The following is a 17,006-nucleotide window of genomic DNA, read 5'->3' as shown; positions in this document are numbered from 1 at the left end:
AAAATGCAATTTTGTGTTTATTACATTTTTAGCCTATTTGATCACATTTCTTTAATTATTGTGGTAGGATACATGGACATTAGACAAGTGTAGTCATACTTCACGGTTGACAGCCCATAAATGAGACTCATGAAAATTCATTTTGAAGCTAAAATATTCAGTGTCTGAGGAAGGTTCCTGAAGATGACCGAATCGACAAATTGGTGGTTGATTTAATGTTAAAATCACCGCAGTTGTACAGCCGAGAGCGGCTGGTAGGCTATTATCCCATGGAGCTTTAGGTTATTAGTCCTGATGGTCAGAGCAGCATTTTCTCTCATTCTATCATTTTTAGGTGGTGATCCAAAACTGAGAAGGCCTACAGACCATACTCAAACAGGTAGGCTATCGACTCGATGATTCTAATATCGAGGTGGCATAAGAGTCCATGAACCTGTACTGGGTGGAGCTTCCATCAGCGTCACATTAGTAAACCACACACTACAGGACCTTGCACTGCAAAAACCTCCGAAAGCGACATTCTCTGCACTAAATATCTTATGGCACAAACGGCGTGCCACCTCCCGGTTTTCTTCTTAAATAGGAAAAATGAAAAAACAAGTATACGAAAGATCGTCTGAATTTTATTTTATTATCATTATTATAGCCTATAATGGCATTTGACATAACGAAAAATTGATGTTCCTATAAAAAGTGAAGGTGACAATTTTCCAGGAAAAAAACAGAAGCAAAAAACTAAATTGTGGTTACAAGCATTGCAGACCCTTATCGAAGAGTGGCAACGCCATCAACAATCTTCAAACGGACTAGATTGTGTTTAAGCCCTTAAATCCAGCAGGTGAGTTTTGACGGAGGAAAGGTGTTTCGATTTCAAATCCGGATAGAACCAACTATGTGCCCTGTAAGTAGACTAAGTTGTCTGGAGAAATTGTGCACAGTACTGCTAATACTTGAAAGTTAGCCATATCCATATTGAGCAACATAATTAAAGTAATTACTGTCGAGTCATTAATTCACAATTCAAATGTAATCGTATTAAGGCAAACATTAAAAGAAGGCTATGCACCACATCTGGATAAAACAAGGATGTACTTGAGTGTATACATGTATGCTTAACATAAATACATTGCTTAAAAATGAGCATACATTACAAAAACACCCTTAGATAAACATAACAGAGCTACAAGAGATATATGCATTTAAAATCATTTAATTCAAACCCCAACCTAACTCTTTAAATTGAACAAAAAGAACACATGTATGCTACCTCGGTTAAGAACACACATATTTACAGCAGGACAGAAATACACAGCACAGCCTCCTCCTCTTATAAAGATCACAGGATGTAAAAGAGCTCAAGACCTTTCCGCTACTAGGCTACTTAGACTACAGTCTGAATTGAAAACATCTCAGCATTGTGGAATACAGTGGTACTGTTTCAGTGTGTGAGTGTTGAGTGTGTGTGTGTGTGTGAGAGAGAGAGAGAGTGAAGGGGTAGTCGTCCTATCAGTAGCAGGTTGGGAAGAGCTGTGTGTGTATGTGTGTGTGCATTGTGGAGTTGGGTCATCTCTTGAATTTGCGGTGAGGTTTGTTGTAGGGTTGGTGCCGTTTATTGTTCTCAGGAGGCTTGTTATAGAGGTACGGGGAGGGTCCTGCATACTCTTCATCGGGGTTCTCATCCATCATCTGAAGCTTGGCCTCGATGGCTCGGATCTTTGCATTCAAGCTTTAAAAGATTACATTTAGTTTGTTAAAATTAATGCACAATGCTGTAAATACCAAACAAAATGGTAACACAATGTTTAAAAAACATTCTCATAAATACCTCTAGTAGTTTCCTAAGTTTGATTACTGCTTTCAATGACTTCCCAAGATAATATAATAAAAAAAAATTGATCAAAAAATATGTCATTCATTCCTGAGTCACATAGTGGTGTTTGTAAGAGCTCACTTTGTTCTTTATTTTTCATTACAGCAAAACCATGACAATGGCGCTGCAGCTTCACCTGAAAGGCTTGTTTCTATTTTACAGTAGATGGCCTGTCTCTGCCTCAACACAAGCACTTCGAGCACTGTGCTTGCTAACTGCTGACTATATGACTGGCTGCATGTAGTAATCCGCTCATGTTAGTCCGATGCTGTGGTCAGTGGTTACCCACTCATATTTCCCAATAAGACATGATGTAAAGCTATTCCCTCCTTCCATCAGGTTTTTTTTTTTAGCGTTACTTGTGAAAGATTAGGGCGTTCATTTGGGATGTCGTATAAGCATGGAGGATTTAAGATTTGATCCAGCAGATTTGATCCAAATTAACTGGAGACTTTTTAATATTATTCCAGTCAATTTCAGGGTGAATAGATCTACAGACCCAGAACCAAGAAACCGAAGGCTACCAACCTGGATAAATAAGAGACATGAATGACCTTTGTAAATTTCAATGTTATTAAGTGTTCACAGACTAAACAGATGGGCTTTCATATGATTACGGTACTGATGTGGTGATGGTTAATAACAGACTGTTCTTTTTTACTCCTTTTACTAAGATAACTAAATTTGGACACAGGTTTCCCAAGCTAAATATGTCAACTATATTCAGCCTGCAATGTGTGAGTTTGAATAATCAAAGAAAACCTCTTTCCTTTCTCTACCCAGCCAACAGTTCAATTTGTTGTATAGTGGTATCGGACCATCCCATCTATTTCCCTTCTCATCCCAGCAACATTTGTATTGAACCATCCCACATGAATCATATTCATTTTTCTTTTCAATTGGCACAATGCACAAAGACCAACTCTGCAATTGCTAAATACTAGCACAGGGATAACTGGCTTGTGTCAGCCAAGCGTTCATATTGGCGTCAGTTTTAACCTACTGATAGGTTATAGCAAGTACTATTGTCAATTGCAGTCACAGTGTTAATAAGAAGCACTTGACAAAATCTCTATTTGAAACTAGCAATAAATTACTCATCAAAGAAAATACCTATCAAACAGATGTGTTGGGGCAGGTTTCCAGAAAACCATATTGCAAAGAGGGCTGAAGTACTGAAGATGTTCGTGAGCGGTTCATTAACTAATCAGTCTTCACTTAGGGTGGGTCTTAAAATGCCAGTCTCAGCCCATTTGCTATGGATATGGACTGAAGAAAACGTTGGCCTTCACATGTCTTTTCTGGCAGATTATTTTACAAATGCAGATAATATCTACCATAATGTGTGTATACTTACTGTGCCGTGTCAATATGGTACTGACATGCATTGTTATAAAAGAGGCTAGTGTAGGTTTTGATTTGCAACTGGTCAGTATAGGAAGCTGAAAAAAAGTGTAAGCTTCACCAATTTATCATATGCCTTTACAAATTTAAGTTGTAAGGATTAATTGTAAACACAAAACTCTTGTTTAGATCGCTGTTAACAGGTCTGACCCAATCACATTATTCAGCCTGTCAAGGCACTAATATACCAGAGTAGTCACAGGTGATTCATATTTGAACTGATTAAGAGGACATAGGATATTAATGCCATGTCCTACTGGATAGAAGTGATAAAATGTTACCGGCAATATGTCTTAAACCCACATTCAGTGCCCATGTTTAATGTCTCAAAGATTCAAAAGTGGGATTTAACGCTTTAAAAATAAAGTGACAGGGAGTCACAACATTTGGGTATCAAGCGGGTATCAAACCTGTGCCAAACGTTTCTTGGGCAGTGCTGCTACTGCTGTTCCACCACACCCCTCGCTAACAACGAATCCGCCCTCAGGTGACGTCTGCATGTAATACCACTTCTGGGCACAATATGTGCTTCATATCAATATAACAGTTCTGGATACCACCATCCCAAGAGAGAAAAAAAATAATCATACAGTCAGACCCAGTGCCAAGAAAAGATCAGAAATACTCTCCTATTTAAGCGTAACAAAGTAAGACAATACCACTGTTCTTGGCAGGGAAACAAAAAGGCTGAATTGGATACCTTTCCCAATTTGATCTGACTAACAACCTGATGCTCTCTTGAGGAACTGTAGGATATTTACGCAGTTAACACATCTGTGGTTTATTTATAATATGGAACGTGCAGCTATGGTAATTGGAGGGGCCTGACACCATATCCTCAACTAATTACAATTCGTTTAGGCTAAATCTTTCAGTCTCTTTAATACAGCTCTTACCGATTTCAACATAGTGTCAAATTTGTCAACCATGTCTGCCATTACCACTCTTAAAATAGAGCGAAATAACAGGAGAGTGCAATTGAAAAATCAAATGTGAATTATAAATGTTTTATTTTTTTCACCCCATGTCCATGATTTTGAGATTATCCAATATTGGTGAAAAATAAAAGGGAACATTCTGCTTAACATGACAACTACAGCCAAATTGAATGGGAAATTGTATGTGAATTAGTATATTGAAGTCACTCTTAACCCTGCCTGGGTGTGGAAGGGAAATACAATGTGACGGTTGAATTAGAGAAAAAGAGCACAAATGTCTAGCTCTGGTTTATCCTAATTGTCTAAATTATAGATTTCTTATCAGAAATTATTTTAATTAACAATAAAATATTTAATGGTTCCCGGTACCCTTACACACTGAGAGCTGGGTACTCACAGGTACTGTACAGGCTCATAAAGCTTGAGGCCATGCCTGGACAAAAATCTCAGGGGCCACAAGTAACGTGAGCGTGTCCCTTTTATCGGGTCAGTGACATAAGTACTGTAAAAAGCGGATGCTTGTGAAATATACACTAATGATGGTGTAAGCGGATGGGATGACAAACCTCAGGTTGGTGGACACCTCCTCAGGAACGCTACACGATGGCTCCAGGCTCGCCGGCATGTTTTTATCTCCTCTGAAGGGCTCAAACCTCTGAAAACAAAAAGCCATACAAACAAACAAACAAACAAACAAACCAAAAAACAAAATAAAAAGAAATGGAGAGAAGAAGAAAGAGGGGAAACATAGACACACGTGAGGCACAACCTGAAGGTGACAGTCACATGGGCACACAACTGTAAAAAAGCAATGAACTCGAACTTCCTCCCATAACTCTGTGGCTGACCAGTTAAATGGTCACAGAGACCAGGAGGGAGGAATGGAGCTTTGTGTTTCATTTTTTTTTTTGTCTGGTTGGTTGTTTTTCATCCAGCCATCTTACAGACGCAGGGCCAGAATAGAGGCACTGTGGGAAAAGGCTGAAGAGCACAATAAATGGAGCTCTCTTTAAAACTGGCCCCACTGACATGCTCCAGTCCTCCCAACAGGGCAATGACACCGCCAGCCTGTCCTGAGAACCTGTGGAAAACAGAAGAAGGAACAACTCAGTTCTGCTGCTCAGAGGTGCCTGTGTGGAGACGGCTAGGGTGCCCTCTCAACTCACACCACAAGAGATACCCCAAACAAGCATGTTCATAGACAGTGACATTATCCCCACTCTCAGAAAGGGGTTATTTTAGAGTTCTACTACAAAGCAGCGAATCTGTTCATTTTTTTTTTTTTACATAACTGGATAGCTTTTGTATGAGGAGCTGCCTGATTGCACCTCATACCCCAACATGCCATTCAATTCATTCTTAAAATAACACTCTATGCCATTGCAATTGCGAGACCACCTCCAGGCTTCTATGTCCCAATGTGAAGCCCCATTCAACCCTATCTACAGTGCCATTCAGTGTAAAGAATGGCCAAGACGTGTCAGGCACGTGTCATTTCATAGTTTCCTTTCCATGGGGATCTCCCTCACTGACACTAACATTAAACATGTACTGAAAGAGGCAGTTAAATAGTTTGTAATGAAAGATAATGAGAGTCTAGATAGTTATCAGTATCATTTGACTGCTATGCAAGAGTGCACTGGCAGTTAGTATTCTCAGTTTCAGATGCTTAGCTTTTCTTAACAGTGCAAAAAAACAAAACAAATAAAAAACAATACACATGGGAATATATGCTACAAAACATTTACAAAACAAAACGTTCATAACAGTGTAACGTAACACCCACAGAACTGACCACCCAGTCTTGGCTGCGGACACTATAGGTGTTCATTCACTGTCCACGTGTGGGCCTCGAACTCGGCTGCAGCTTGTTGTTGTCAACAAGTCTGCACTGTTAACCTTGACCTGAGGCCTGGCTGTCCCTTTCCCCTCAGACGGGGAGAGAGGGCGCAGAGGAGAGGGCGTGATTCGGGCCCATACAGGATTTCCTCGCTCGCAAACGGCAGCTGCCTATTGTTAGGGGGCCAGGGTCGCCGCAGTCTCACCTCCCATGCAAGCACCATCCTGCAGCTACTGTCATACTCTAGCTCCACTCCAACCCTACTCTCCACCCCTCCCCTTACGTATACACTAGAGCTTCACACTGAGAGAGGAGGGTGGGGTGGGGTGGGGGGTGTGGTGGAGGCGGTAGGTGGAAAGAGGTTTGACTTACTGTTTTAAGGGGAATTCCAAGCAAAATAAACATGAGGGAAAAAAATCCCAATAATTTCAAGGGGCCGCCTCCAGATTAAGTAAACAAATTGGTCCAGTAACCAATGAAAGTGTGATGTGATAAGTCCTTCATTTTTTACAGAAACGATAACAAAACAAAACTTTCAGTGGTTTCTCTTTGTATGACGACAGCAGGTTTGTTAACACGGCACTTAGACATTCATCCATAAAACTAGAATAACAGATTTGCGTATTGCTTTTATGCGGAGTAGTGAAATTAAAAATAATTTACTACATACAACCCATTAACACAAGTTACAAGCCAAAAGTCATAATATCAGTCATTAGCTGTATGTGACCGCTGTATGGATTTGCAATGGTTCTGCACTTAAACAAGAACACACTTGCACTGGCTTGGTAATGACGCAAAAGCAAAACCCTGAGATCAAGCAGTTTGATGTGTCCTTGATGTTGCGTGATATTTACCTTTACCTGTGCGTGGGCCCAACGCACAACAAGCTTCTTGGAAAGAGCCAGCTTCCCATTGAGACACTGAATGGCGCGCTCAGCCTCCTGTAGCGGAGCAAAAGGGCAAAGGTCACCTCAACACTTCAGGCCCCCACCACCATCACACAGCATTGCTTGGAATCATACGTATTATGTGATATATTGCTTGAAAGCATGTTAGCATATAGATAGATACACACTCACACACAATGTTAATACTTGTATGTGTATATACAGTTAAGAACAAAATTATTCATACTCCTGGCAAATATTGATTTAATGTTGATTTTTCTCTTGACCAATATGTTTGTTCTGACTGAAAGGTATACTGCCACATGGCTAAAGGTTGTGGTAGAATCTCATGGAATCAAGAAAAAAAAAAGCATTTTCATCTTTTTTAATATGTTTAGGAAAAATGGCATGACCAAAATTATTCCATTTACTTTGAGAAGGTCACCAGGTCCCACTGGTTGTACATCCCAAAATAATAATCTTCTCACCCCCACACTTGAAGTGGACATGGCATCATTGGGGTTTAATGCTTCTTTTTTATGCCAATCCCAGACCATATCCCTGGGTCAAAAAAATCCAGCGAAAGCTAAATTCTTTGTCCAGGTGTGCCCTTATAAAGGTTAAGCTGGGTTGTGCATGTTTGGAGAAGAGTGATCATGATCAGCATCCATGATGACTAAGTGGTCCATTTAGGGATGGGGTGAAAATTTCAACTAGAATAGCTATGTATTAGTTTTGGGTGTTTTTCAGATAATGGGACCTGGTGACCTTCTCAAAGTAATTGGTAACACTAGAACAAGGGGCTACATTAAAGATTTTTGGAGGAAAATATCAGGCAGTCTGCTGAGAGACCTGCTCCAATAGGTGGCATCGGACCATTAAACCACACAATGATCCAAAACATACAGCCAAACAAGGCAAGACTTCAATCCGTCAAAAAAGTGAGCACAAGGCCAGAGTGATGGCAAATAATCGTTCCTGCCTCAAATCCGGATTGCTGCTTAAAATCATTATGGAGACATGGAGAGGCTTGGTAGGTATTATAAGAACCATTTTGAGAGCTGTGAATGCAAATAAAGATGTTTCCATTGATTATTTGAAAAGGGTATGAATAATTTTGGACATGCCATTTTTCATAAAATGTTTAAAAAGGGTTTAAAAAAAAAAAAAAAACGCTGCTTTTTTTTTATTCCATGTTTCTCCCACATTGTCTTACAACCTTTTGGCATGTGTCAGTGTCATTTTCCAGAACAAACATATTGGTCAAGAGAAAATCAACATTAAATCAATATATGCCAGGGGTATGAATAATTTTGTTCTTAACTGAATGTAGTACATATGGACACATACTGTAAATAGGCTACATATAAGTGTCACATGAACACATTTATGGCAAGAGTAACAATTCTATGAGACCTGGTACTAGTCTTTTCAGCCCATTTCTATTATCTTCCAAGAAATATATTCAAAGCTGACCGCAAATAATGACCGGACCTCATCTCCTACTTGCGTTTTCTTCATCTTCAATGTCCACTTATCAAACACATTCAACATTTATCAGTTTAACAGATGACCCGTTGATAACAACTCTAAATCACAATAGAAAATTGTTGGCAAATATTCTACTGCAGTGGTAGTTGTTGGGAAATACGGTACTGCGGTGACAATTGTTGGGAAATACAGTATTACACAGTGTAATGTAGCAGCTTGCCTCTTTTGTGTGAAAGTTGACGAAGCAGTAACCCCGAGGCTGGCCCTCCATGGGCCCCGACTTGTGGAAGAGGAAATCAAACTGCTTCACTTTGCCAAACTTCTCCAACAGCTTCACCAGGTGGTACCTGCACAGAAACAAGCACTCCTCATTAGACAAGACAGAGCCATGTGCTAGGTCTTACAAGCAATTCCTTTTGCTTAGCAGAAAGTCTTCACAAATTTAAACAATCGTGTTCAACATGTGAAATCCATGTTTTCATTTCCGCGTTCCAGATGAGAGCCATCTTGAGCCAACGAGAGGAAGTTTTAATTTACATCTGAGACACAATGAGATCATGAGCAATCTTTCAAAATATAAATCCCAACTGGAAGCTCCCTGGAGGTCATATTGTCTGATAATATCATTATCATGGTGGTCTGTCAGCTGACGGGTAATTAGAAGGACAGGTCTCTTTACACCTTTTTAGACGCAGTAAATCTTTTATTCACACAATGCAGAGGATACAGCACAAGGACAATGAGAAAATAAAAAAGAGGAAGCAAGAATTTCCCCCAGAGCTTAATTCAAGAAAAGAACATTTACAACTGCATAAGCACCTCCACAGTTCAAACGAGAGCCATCAGCAGCCAATGGGAGTCGTGGGAAATCGTGTGTGCGCCGCCTTTCACCCACCAGTCAAAGCTGTGGAAACCAGAAATGGGTCTGTTTTTTTTTTTTGAGGGTTTATGTTCATAAACATGTCTGGGACAACTGCGTGCCTGCATGTACGTCAAACGTTTCTCAAGCACACAGCGGGAGCCTGTCACACGGCCACACTGTTCGGATCTCTTCAGCAACTTTGCATTTGAATTAGTATCCATGTTTCAAAGACACACCATATAATTTCACCGTGGAACACCTTCCCTCAAACGTGAACTAGTTTAAGCGCTAAGGAAGGCCACTATGGACTGTGAGTGTTCGGCTGTAATCACTGGGGCTGCAAAGGGCTTGGGTATCAGGAGAAAAGGATAGCATTTATCAGACCGTGCCCAGTGGAGTGCAACAGCACCGCGAAACAGCAGCTACACTTCATAGAAGTGGGTGTGTAAAGCTAACCTGTCATCTAGGAGAGAGTCGTGATACTGTTAGAGATAGGTGACATTTTTCTGTCTGGGTAGGGGAAATCATTACTTGCCTCACCATAAGAATATTCAACCATTCTGAACACATCACACAAGCTAGCGCAAAGATGAGTACTGTGTTAGGTCTATCCTACCTGCACTCTAAAGAAAAAAAAAATAGAATTCTAGGACCTGCATCTGCAATATCAGTAGGCTTTTGCCACTGAAATTAAAACACAATAAATCTTTTGTAACATTAAAAGGCAGCATGCATCTTGCAAACAAGTCTGGTGTATTCTGCAGCCCCCCCTCCAATCTCAAAACGGTGCATTGAATTCTGATTGCAAGAACAGTCTCCCCTTTCAAATGTTAATCTAATTATTTTCCTTTGAATCATAAACTCCCTGCTGGTGATTGGACTTAACATTTAGCCATGCCATGATCAGTGACTCATTAGACAGCTATTCTACCAAGTTTCTAAAACTGAACTTTTTTAATATGCACACATATCATGGACCTAAAATGAACATATACATAAGCATCCTGTGAACATATCCATGAGATTCCTACACTGTGGTTAGGCCCACATGACTACATGTTTTGCACAAATCCTGAAACTTGTATCAGTCTTGATAATGCATTCACCAGGGGCTGCACATTCATTTAATACAGCCTCATAGCCTTCTAGGATGTTACACACGGTCACGTCTTTCATTCAACAGAGAAAAGATTCACGCATCTGCAGCACTTAATGGGATGAGGTCAATGGCAAAGAATGTTTCTGTTCCTCCCTTCTCACATGCACCACCTCTCGCTCGCTCGCTCCTTCCTTCACTCGTTTCTCTCGTGCCTCGGAAAGGGGGAACAGCCCCTGAACATGAAGCGGCAGATGGAGCTGCAGAGGCCCGTGTCCGCGGCCGGCATTCGCGAGCAGCCTTGCATGCAGCCGGTGCGTAGGAAGACGGAGCCCTGTCTCCGCGCTCCAGCAGCCGTCCAAACCCTGCTCCTGCTTGTCCACCTCAGCTCCGCTCAAACGGCACTAATGCACTAATAACTCACAAGCTTGGCACAGGCGGGTTAAGAAACGCAGCTTTAACTGCCATGCCATCGACTCATCTTCATAATGCCAAGAAAAATAGTGACTCCCTTGCACTGACAGCGTCTGGCAAATCACCCATTGCTTTGACATTAGAGGAGTTGAGTATAACATGCAACAGCATTAAGAGCAGATCATCCGTAGCACAGTCCCAAGTGAAACGAGTGATTTGCGTCATACTTTGGGTTTGACAAATCGTTTGCACAAACGCACTTGGTCATATGCAGGAAAACATCAGAGAAATTAATTGAGATGTGTCTGATGTTAAGCCCCAGAGATGACACAACAAAGCTCCAAGCATGCATTTTATTATTATTATTATTATTAATAATAATAATAATAATAATAATACTAATAATGAGTTGCAGTTTTGCTATTTTTTAGCTAATTTTCAGCGCAACCGTTTTCCAACTGATTGAAGACTTCTGCTTCACACTCTACTGTTGTTTTGTTTCCATACACACACACACACACACACACAAACTAAGACCTCTGTATATATGTGGGGCTCATGAATGGCAAATAAATAAATAAACAAACAACCAACCAAATCAATAAATAAATAACCTCTAAAAATCCTGCTGAAATACGGTGTCTATTTGACGTTTCTTGATGTGGTAATGAGAACTGTGAACATTTTGTAGAGTTATCTGTTTTGCATTTTGAAAATGGGCAATCATCTAAAATATTTCTGGAGCTTTACTAATGCTGCAGTGCCACAACAGTGCAAGATCAGAGGTCTGAGAAGGAGGGCACAGATCTCACAATGCAAATTTTGCATTAACTTTCACAAAAAAAAAACTGAGCTCAGTCCTCTCAGTGCTCTGCTCACTGTGCCATCAGATTGTATATTTGCAATCTGAGAAAGAGAAGACTTTTATCAGTTTTAGAAAACTAATTGTCAGTGTTCTGGATACAAAACCACAGAATTCTAAAGTAATACTAAGCAATCACCATGCTGCTTGCTTGACACAGCAGTGCCAATGCAAAATATGTTACTACATAATCAAATTTTTTTTTTCTAGAAACACTGCTGCTGCTAATTTGGACAAAGGTCACAGTACTGCTAAAATATTTTTCAATGACCACATGAATGAAATGCTTGAACAAAAAGTACAAGCAGGATAAACGTAGTAATGGCAAGTCTAACCCCGCCACACACACACAGGGTGTAATAAAGGGTCATTCCATGTCAGTTCAACCAGGGCCCACGCACTTAGGTCTCAAAAAATTCTGAAAAAATTACCAGGTATACCTATGTTACCCAGGAGACACACTGTAAAATTACTCTTATGTAAGATCAATACTTTCCAAGATACAGCCAGTTTGACAGGGGGAGGGGGGTGTCGATTTTGTCCAGCCTCTTTTTTTTGTCAAAGTTCACAAGCCCACAGCGCAAGAACTAAACCATGTAGGAGGCTCAAATTTTGCATGGTGGTACATAAATAGGAATAGTATGTAGCAAAATTGTCACGTTTGGTCTGGATAATCCTGCATGGCCATAGCTGTCCCTCAAACCCCAATACAAATTTTATTGGAGTTTTTGGCTGGGCTCTGTTTAATCCTTCAGAAGACATATTTGTAGAAACACACTCACAAAAAACAATGAACAGAAAATAAATTCCTTCAGGGTCTGAACAGCAGACTTTACAAGTCTAAAAAATAATTTTGGTTCTCATTTTCAGAGCACCCAAACACCTTGTGGGAAGACATATTTGATTGATCTTACATAAGAGTAATTTTACAGTGTGTCTCCTGGGTAACATAGGTACACCTGGTAATTTTTTCAGAATTTTTTGAGACCTAAGTGCGTGGGCCCTGGTTGAACTGACGTGGAATGACCCCAAAGCTTTTTAAATTTGAAGTGAATGGAATATTTCAGGGTTACCATACCAGTGGCAACAACCACTGACTAAGTCACCTCAGGAGAGACTAAATCTTCCCAATGCTTTTATGGCTACTCCTAAAAAATGAAAAGGGCTTAACAATAGCATAGATTCCTTTTGTTTGTATCACAGTGACTTGTGGCCCAGACCGTGAGTGTGTGTGTATAAGAGAGAGAGAGAGAGAGAGAGAGAGAGAGAGAGAGAGAAGCTGCAGGGATGCCTGGCATTGCTTTATTGTTTTGCACCGGTTGGGGGTTATTTTTAATTCGGGAAAAGGTTTGACCCGAGGCTAGAACTGGGGGTTCTCAATGCAGTATTAATGCCTTCCCCTCCTCTCCCTGGAGTCCCTGTTCCTCAGGAGCAGTTCTCTCTTTCCCAGCCTCCACCCTTTCTCTGGGCCCAGGCTCTGGGGTCTTCCTGAAACTGCAGCAGATTGAGGAATTGATAGTGCCTGATACAGAGAGAGGACAACTGTTGGCTTTAAACAGACCCCACAATGCACTTCTCCAGGGGACTATAAAGACCGCTACAGGCAGGAGGAGGAGGAGGAAGGGGGGGGGGGGGGGTCTGAAAACAAGAAAAGAATGATCTCTTTGGCTTCATGTAAATATATAGGCTTGTTTCACGGCTAAGAAAAGACATATCGCTCAGGTAGCACGTGTACCACCGGCCCACCTGCAGATGTTCTGCAAGACAGGTTTTTCACCAGGTATCGATTTCAAGGTATCGAACTCTGATCGCCCCAAACTACAGCAATTCATTGGATATTCTAAGTAAGTGAGATGGCATTCAGGCATGTATGCCAAGTCAAGCGGCATGCGGCCAAGTCATAGACGCATGCAACAGTGACACACACAGCACGAGGGTCAGTGAGGGCAGCTGTCCAAAAAATGTCTTCGGTCTTTCCTTCTAGCACTACCTTTTCCCCCGGACGTGTCCTCCCATCCCTCCTCGCCTCCCTCCACCTCCAGGGCCTGTTGTGAGCACACAATGTTGTGTTGTGGCTCCGTCCCCCCAGCTTGAGCACAAACAACCTGCCGGCACATGCTAGATCCATCACCGGCCCCGAATAGCCCTCAGGGGGGCCTGGACAGGTCACCGTGTCAGCCTGTATTACGACAGCAGCAGCACCCTCTCCCCGTATTTCGTAAGGGCTGGGTTGGGCTGGGCCAGGCCACACCAGGCTGTAGTGTGCATAGTCTCTCTGTGTGTGCGTGTGTGTGTGTGTGTGTGTGTGTGTGTGCGTGTGTGTGTGTGGGAACGCAGCCATGGAAGAGGGACAATTTAATTGTTTCGAGTCTCCCTGAGGGTGTCAGCAAGTTCAAGATGAACGGAAAAAAAGAGAAAAAAAAATTTAACAAGCTGTTCACACTTGCGTGTCAACAGACACAGATATTTTGACAAAAAGAAAAAAAGAAAACAAAACACAGAGCATGGAAAGATGCATTGACCTTGACTTCAGGGATGTTGTACACTGGCACACCTGGATACGATGATGTCACTGACAGGGATGGTCAACAGCTCGAAGGTGAACTTTCCAGAGCTTGACTGACACGAGTCGGTATGGCTGGAAACAGGTGCCCACACCTGCACAGCATTAGAATATTGCCATTGGCACAGCGAGACTTTCCTTTTTTAAACCACTGTTTGGAAACGGAGCAGAAACTCGCTCTGTGACGGCTCGATCCAGTGAAAGGCAGTATTGGAACAGGGGGGAACAGAATGTCATTAGTTTGGAAGGATGACTCACTCTGGGAGGTATCTGTGCACTGTGCTATGCTTTTCCACTATGCAATGACACACATAGCACACACTGGCCATAGACGCTGACAAACTGGACGGAACATCTTGCATGGAAGAGGATGCCCGAAATAGTCAAGTGTGATGAAAGAGAGCTGGAGAAACAACTTAATCAGTAAGGTGGATGAATTAATCCACAAGGAGAAAAAGCTCAATTCTGAAAGAACTGAATAACACTAGACGGTGTTCATTACACTTCTGAGTAACATTCATACCAGCAAGTCCACGCGGTTTTAATACAATCTGCAGATTTTCATACATCTGAAGACAGCCACCCCCCCTCCCTCCCCCCAGGGATATGGTGTTTCCAGCGGTTTGCTCCTTGGAAGAAAGCAATGATCCATTGCTGTCAATTCACAAGCCAGCACTAACTCTCACCTCCATCCCATTCTCTTCTCCAGCACCATCAATCTCCCCACTGGCCAGCCCTACGTTTTTTTTACCGCACTGGAGAAATTACAAAAGCATTTTTGCCTCGTGCAGCAGCAATTACCAGCTCTCAATTATTCACTTAATTGGAATTTTTTGGGGGGAAAAGACAAGAAAAGAAAAGAAAGAAATGTGGTGCCTGTAGGTGAATGCTGACCTCATTACCAAGAGTGTGTGTGCTGTGTGGAACTCGGCATGAGGAGGAGAGGGGTTATGGTGTGGACGGCGGTGTATGCATAATGTGTGTGTGTGTGTGTTTGTGTGAGTGTGTGTGGGGGGAGGGGTGGAGATGAGGGGGGTTGACTCTGAAGAGGGGGCTGGCTACAACAAACACTCCCAGCGTAAGAACTAATTAATCTTCCCAATCACCAGCCTGTGGGCATTCACCGCTGTTTTCGTTCGAGCAGGTTATTTAAAGGAAAACAGAGAGGCAGAGAGAGAGAGAGAGAAAGAGAGAGAGGGGAAGGAAACGCCTGTCTAGACGCCGGTGCAGGCAAGCTGTACATTTTCCAGAAGACCGCCAGCCACACAGGGTAATATCAACGTGTGCCATTTCTCTCTCTCGCTCTCTCTCTTTACCAACCCCCCATACACACACACACACACACACACACACACACACACACAGTCACAGACACACAGACACAGTAACAGATCTCCCCCTTCTCTACCTTCAACTGCAGTTACAGGTTGAAAGAGTAAACAGACCAGGTGAGTGAGAAATGACGGCAGCCATTCGGCAGAACAGATCTCCACGCCTGACTGCCTCTCTTTCACACGCCCTCTAGTCGTCTGCTCATTCTCCGGCGAGTGGCGTGCATGCATCATCAATCATGCGGGCAGGTCCACATGCCTGACTGCCGGGGAGCAGCAGGGGGTTGGTAGCGTTAGGGACGCACACACAGAGATTGGAAGTTCTTTTTTTTGGGGGGGGGACCTCTGCTAGCTGTGACAAACAAGACTCACTCTGTGATTTTGGGGTCGATATTTCCAATCCACAGACGGTGTCCCTCATGTGCTGCACTGTCTGACAGGATGGAGGCATTCTCCAGTGTCTCCGCTGATGCAGACATCTGGCACCTGGGGGAAGTAGAAGAATCCAATTCACACTGTCACATAATTAACTCTACATAATCCATATGATGTTTTCATGTGATTCAGCAACACTGTGGGCAGGAGTGGACACCTAAGGCTTTTTCTTACTAAAAGCAATCTATGACCTAAAAGGTTCTACCTGGCCAAACAAACTTTACACTTTATTAGAGCTTTACAGGCCGTATCACTATAGTCCAATAGTTTGTAGGTGTTGCATGGAAGGGCTCTGTCAAGCAACCTCACAACATATACATGCTAAAAAAACATGCACTTTATATATATTTATAAAAATAAAAATAAAAATCTGGTCACACTATCTTACTTAGCCATCAATATAAGCTAGTTCTTTCAATCTTATAATATGAAGGCTAGCCTACTGCTCTGTTGATAATGTAGTATAACAACAAAGCACTAAACATAGTAATTTCTAGGTTTGGTATACTTCACTAGGACGCCAGCAACTAGATAACCCCGCCCCACCTAGAAATTAAGCAAAGTTAACTTGGCAACAAAGTGACAGTCACATTTCCATACTGTCAGGCAACATTATTTTATCTCAGTAGCCACACACACCAGCTAGCACGCTAACGTAAAGCTATCATTTTGGATGATGTTTCTGCTACAAAGTCACTTGGACAAATTTGTGTTGAGGTTATCAATATTTTACTGCTGGTTAGGGAGCCAATGGATACAACAGGGTTAGATTAAGGTTTGTTTATTGGGTTAATGTTACTATCATTAGCTTGCTTGATGAAAGCAAATACAAACTTACCGGCCGTGGTGGGACGTCGTTTACCGATGAAAAACAAACAGCGACAAACCGACTGATTGGATATACTACTGTGCCGTTAACACATAATTACGGCATTCAAAATAACTTGCCGATCGAATATTTCACTCGTTTCCAGCTGCTATCTTTATTTTAGCATAGCAAGCACATCAAC

The 17,006-nt window shown here is 41.9% G+C and overlaps 1 protein-coding gene across 2 annotated transcripts; it reads right to left on the bottom strand.

Moving 5' to 3' along the window:
• Positions 1-610: 610 nt before the first annotated feature.
• rbm18 (RNA binding motif protein 18) lies at positions 611-16,970 on the bottom strand. 2 transcript variants are annotated; one of them, XM_042058640.1, is made up of 6 exons: positions 16,835-16,970; positions 15,934-16,047; positions 8,654-8,780; positions 6,910-6,996; positions 4,779-4,867; positions 611-1,726 (listed from the first exon to the last, which is right to left on the bottom strand). In XM_042058640.1, exons 2-6 carry the CDS (start codon positions 16,038-16,040, stop codon positions 1,564-1,566), a joined length of 573 nt encoding a protein of 190 aa, XP_041914574.1. In that variant the 5' UTR covers positions 16,041-16,047; positions 16,835-16,970; the 3' UTR covers positions 611-1,563. The 2 variants fall into 2 exon arrangements, with proteins under 2 accessions (XP_041914574.1, XP_041914575.1); XM_042058641.1 differs by having other exon boundaries at positions 6,916-6,996.
• Positions 16,971-17,006: the final 36 nt, after the last annotated feature.

This window comes from Alosa sapidissima, chromosome 13, assembly GCF_018492685.1.
Source record: "Alosa sapidissima isolate fAloSap1 chromosome 13, fAloSap1.pri, whole genome shotgun sequence".
NCBI lineage: Eukaryota > Metazoa > Chordata > Actinopteri > Clupeiformes > Clupeidae > Alosa > Alosa sapidissima.
This window is presented reverse-complemented; position numbering and strand designations above follow the sequence as displayed.

What these genes read in the sequence shown, in the direction of transcription:
- rbm18 (XM_042058640.1), bottom strand. Translation starts at nt 16,040, where the DNA reads ATGTCTGCATCAGCGGAGACACTGGAGAATGCCTCCATCCTGTCAGAC. An exon ending in TCAACTTTCACACAAAAGAG is followed by an intron (nt 6,997 to 8,653) that starts GCAAGCTGCTAC and finishes GCTCCGCTACAG; the next exon opens with GAGGCTGAGCGCGCCATTCA. An exon ending in GGGCCCACGCACAGGTAAAG is followed by an intron (nt 4,868 to 6,909) that starts GTAAATATCACG and finishes TTTTGTTTTCAG; the next exon opens with AGGTTTGAGCCCTTCAGAGG.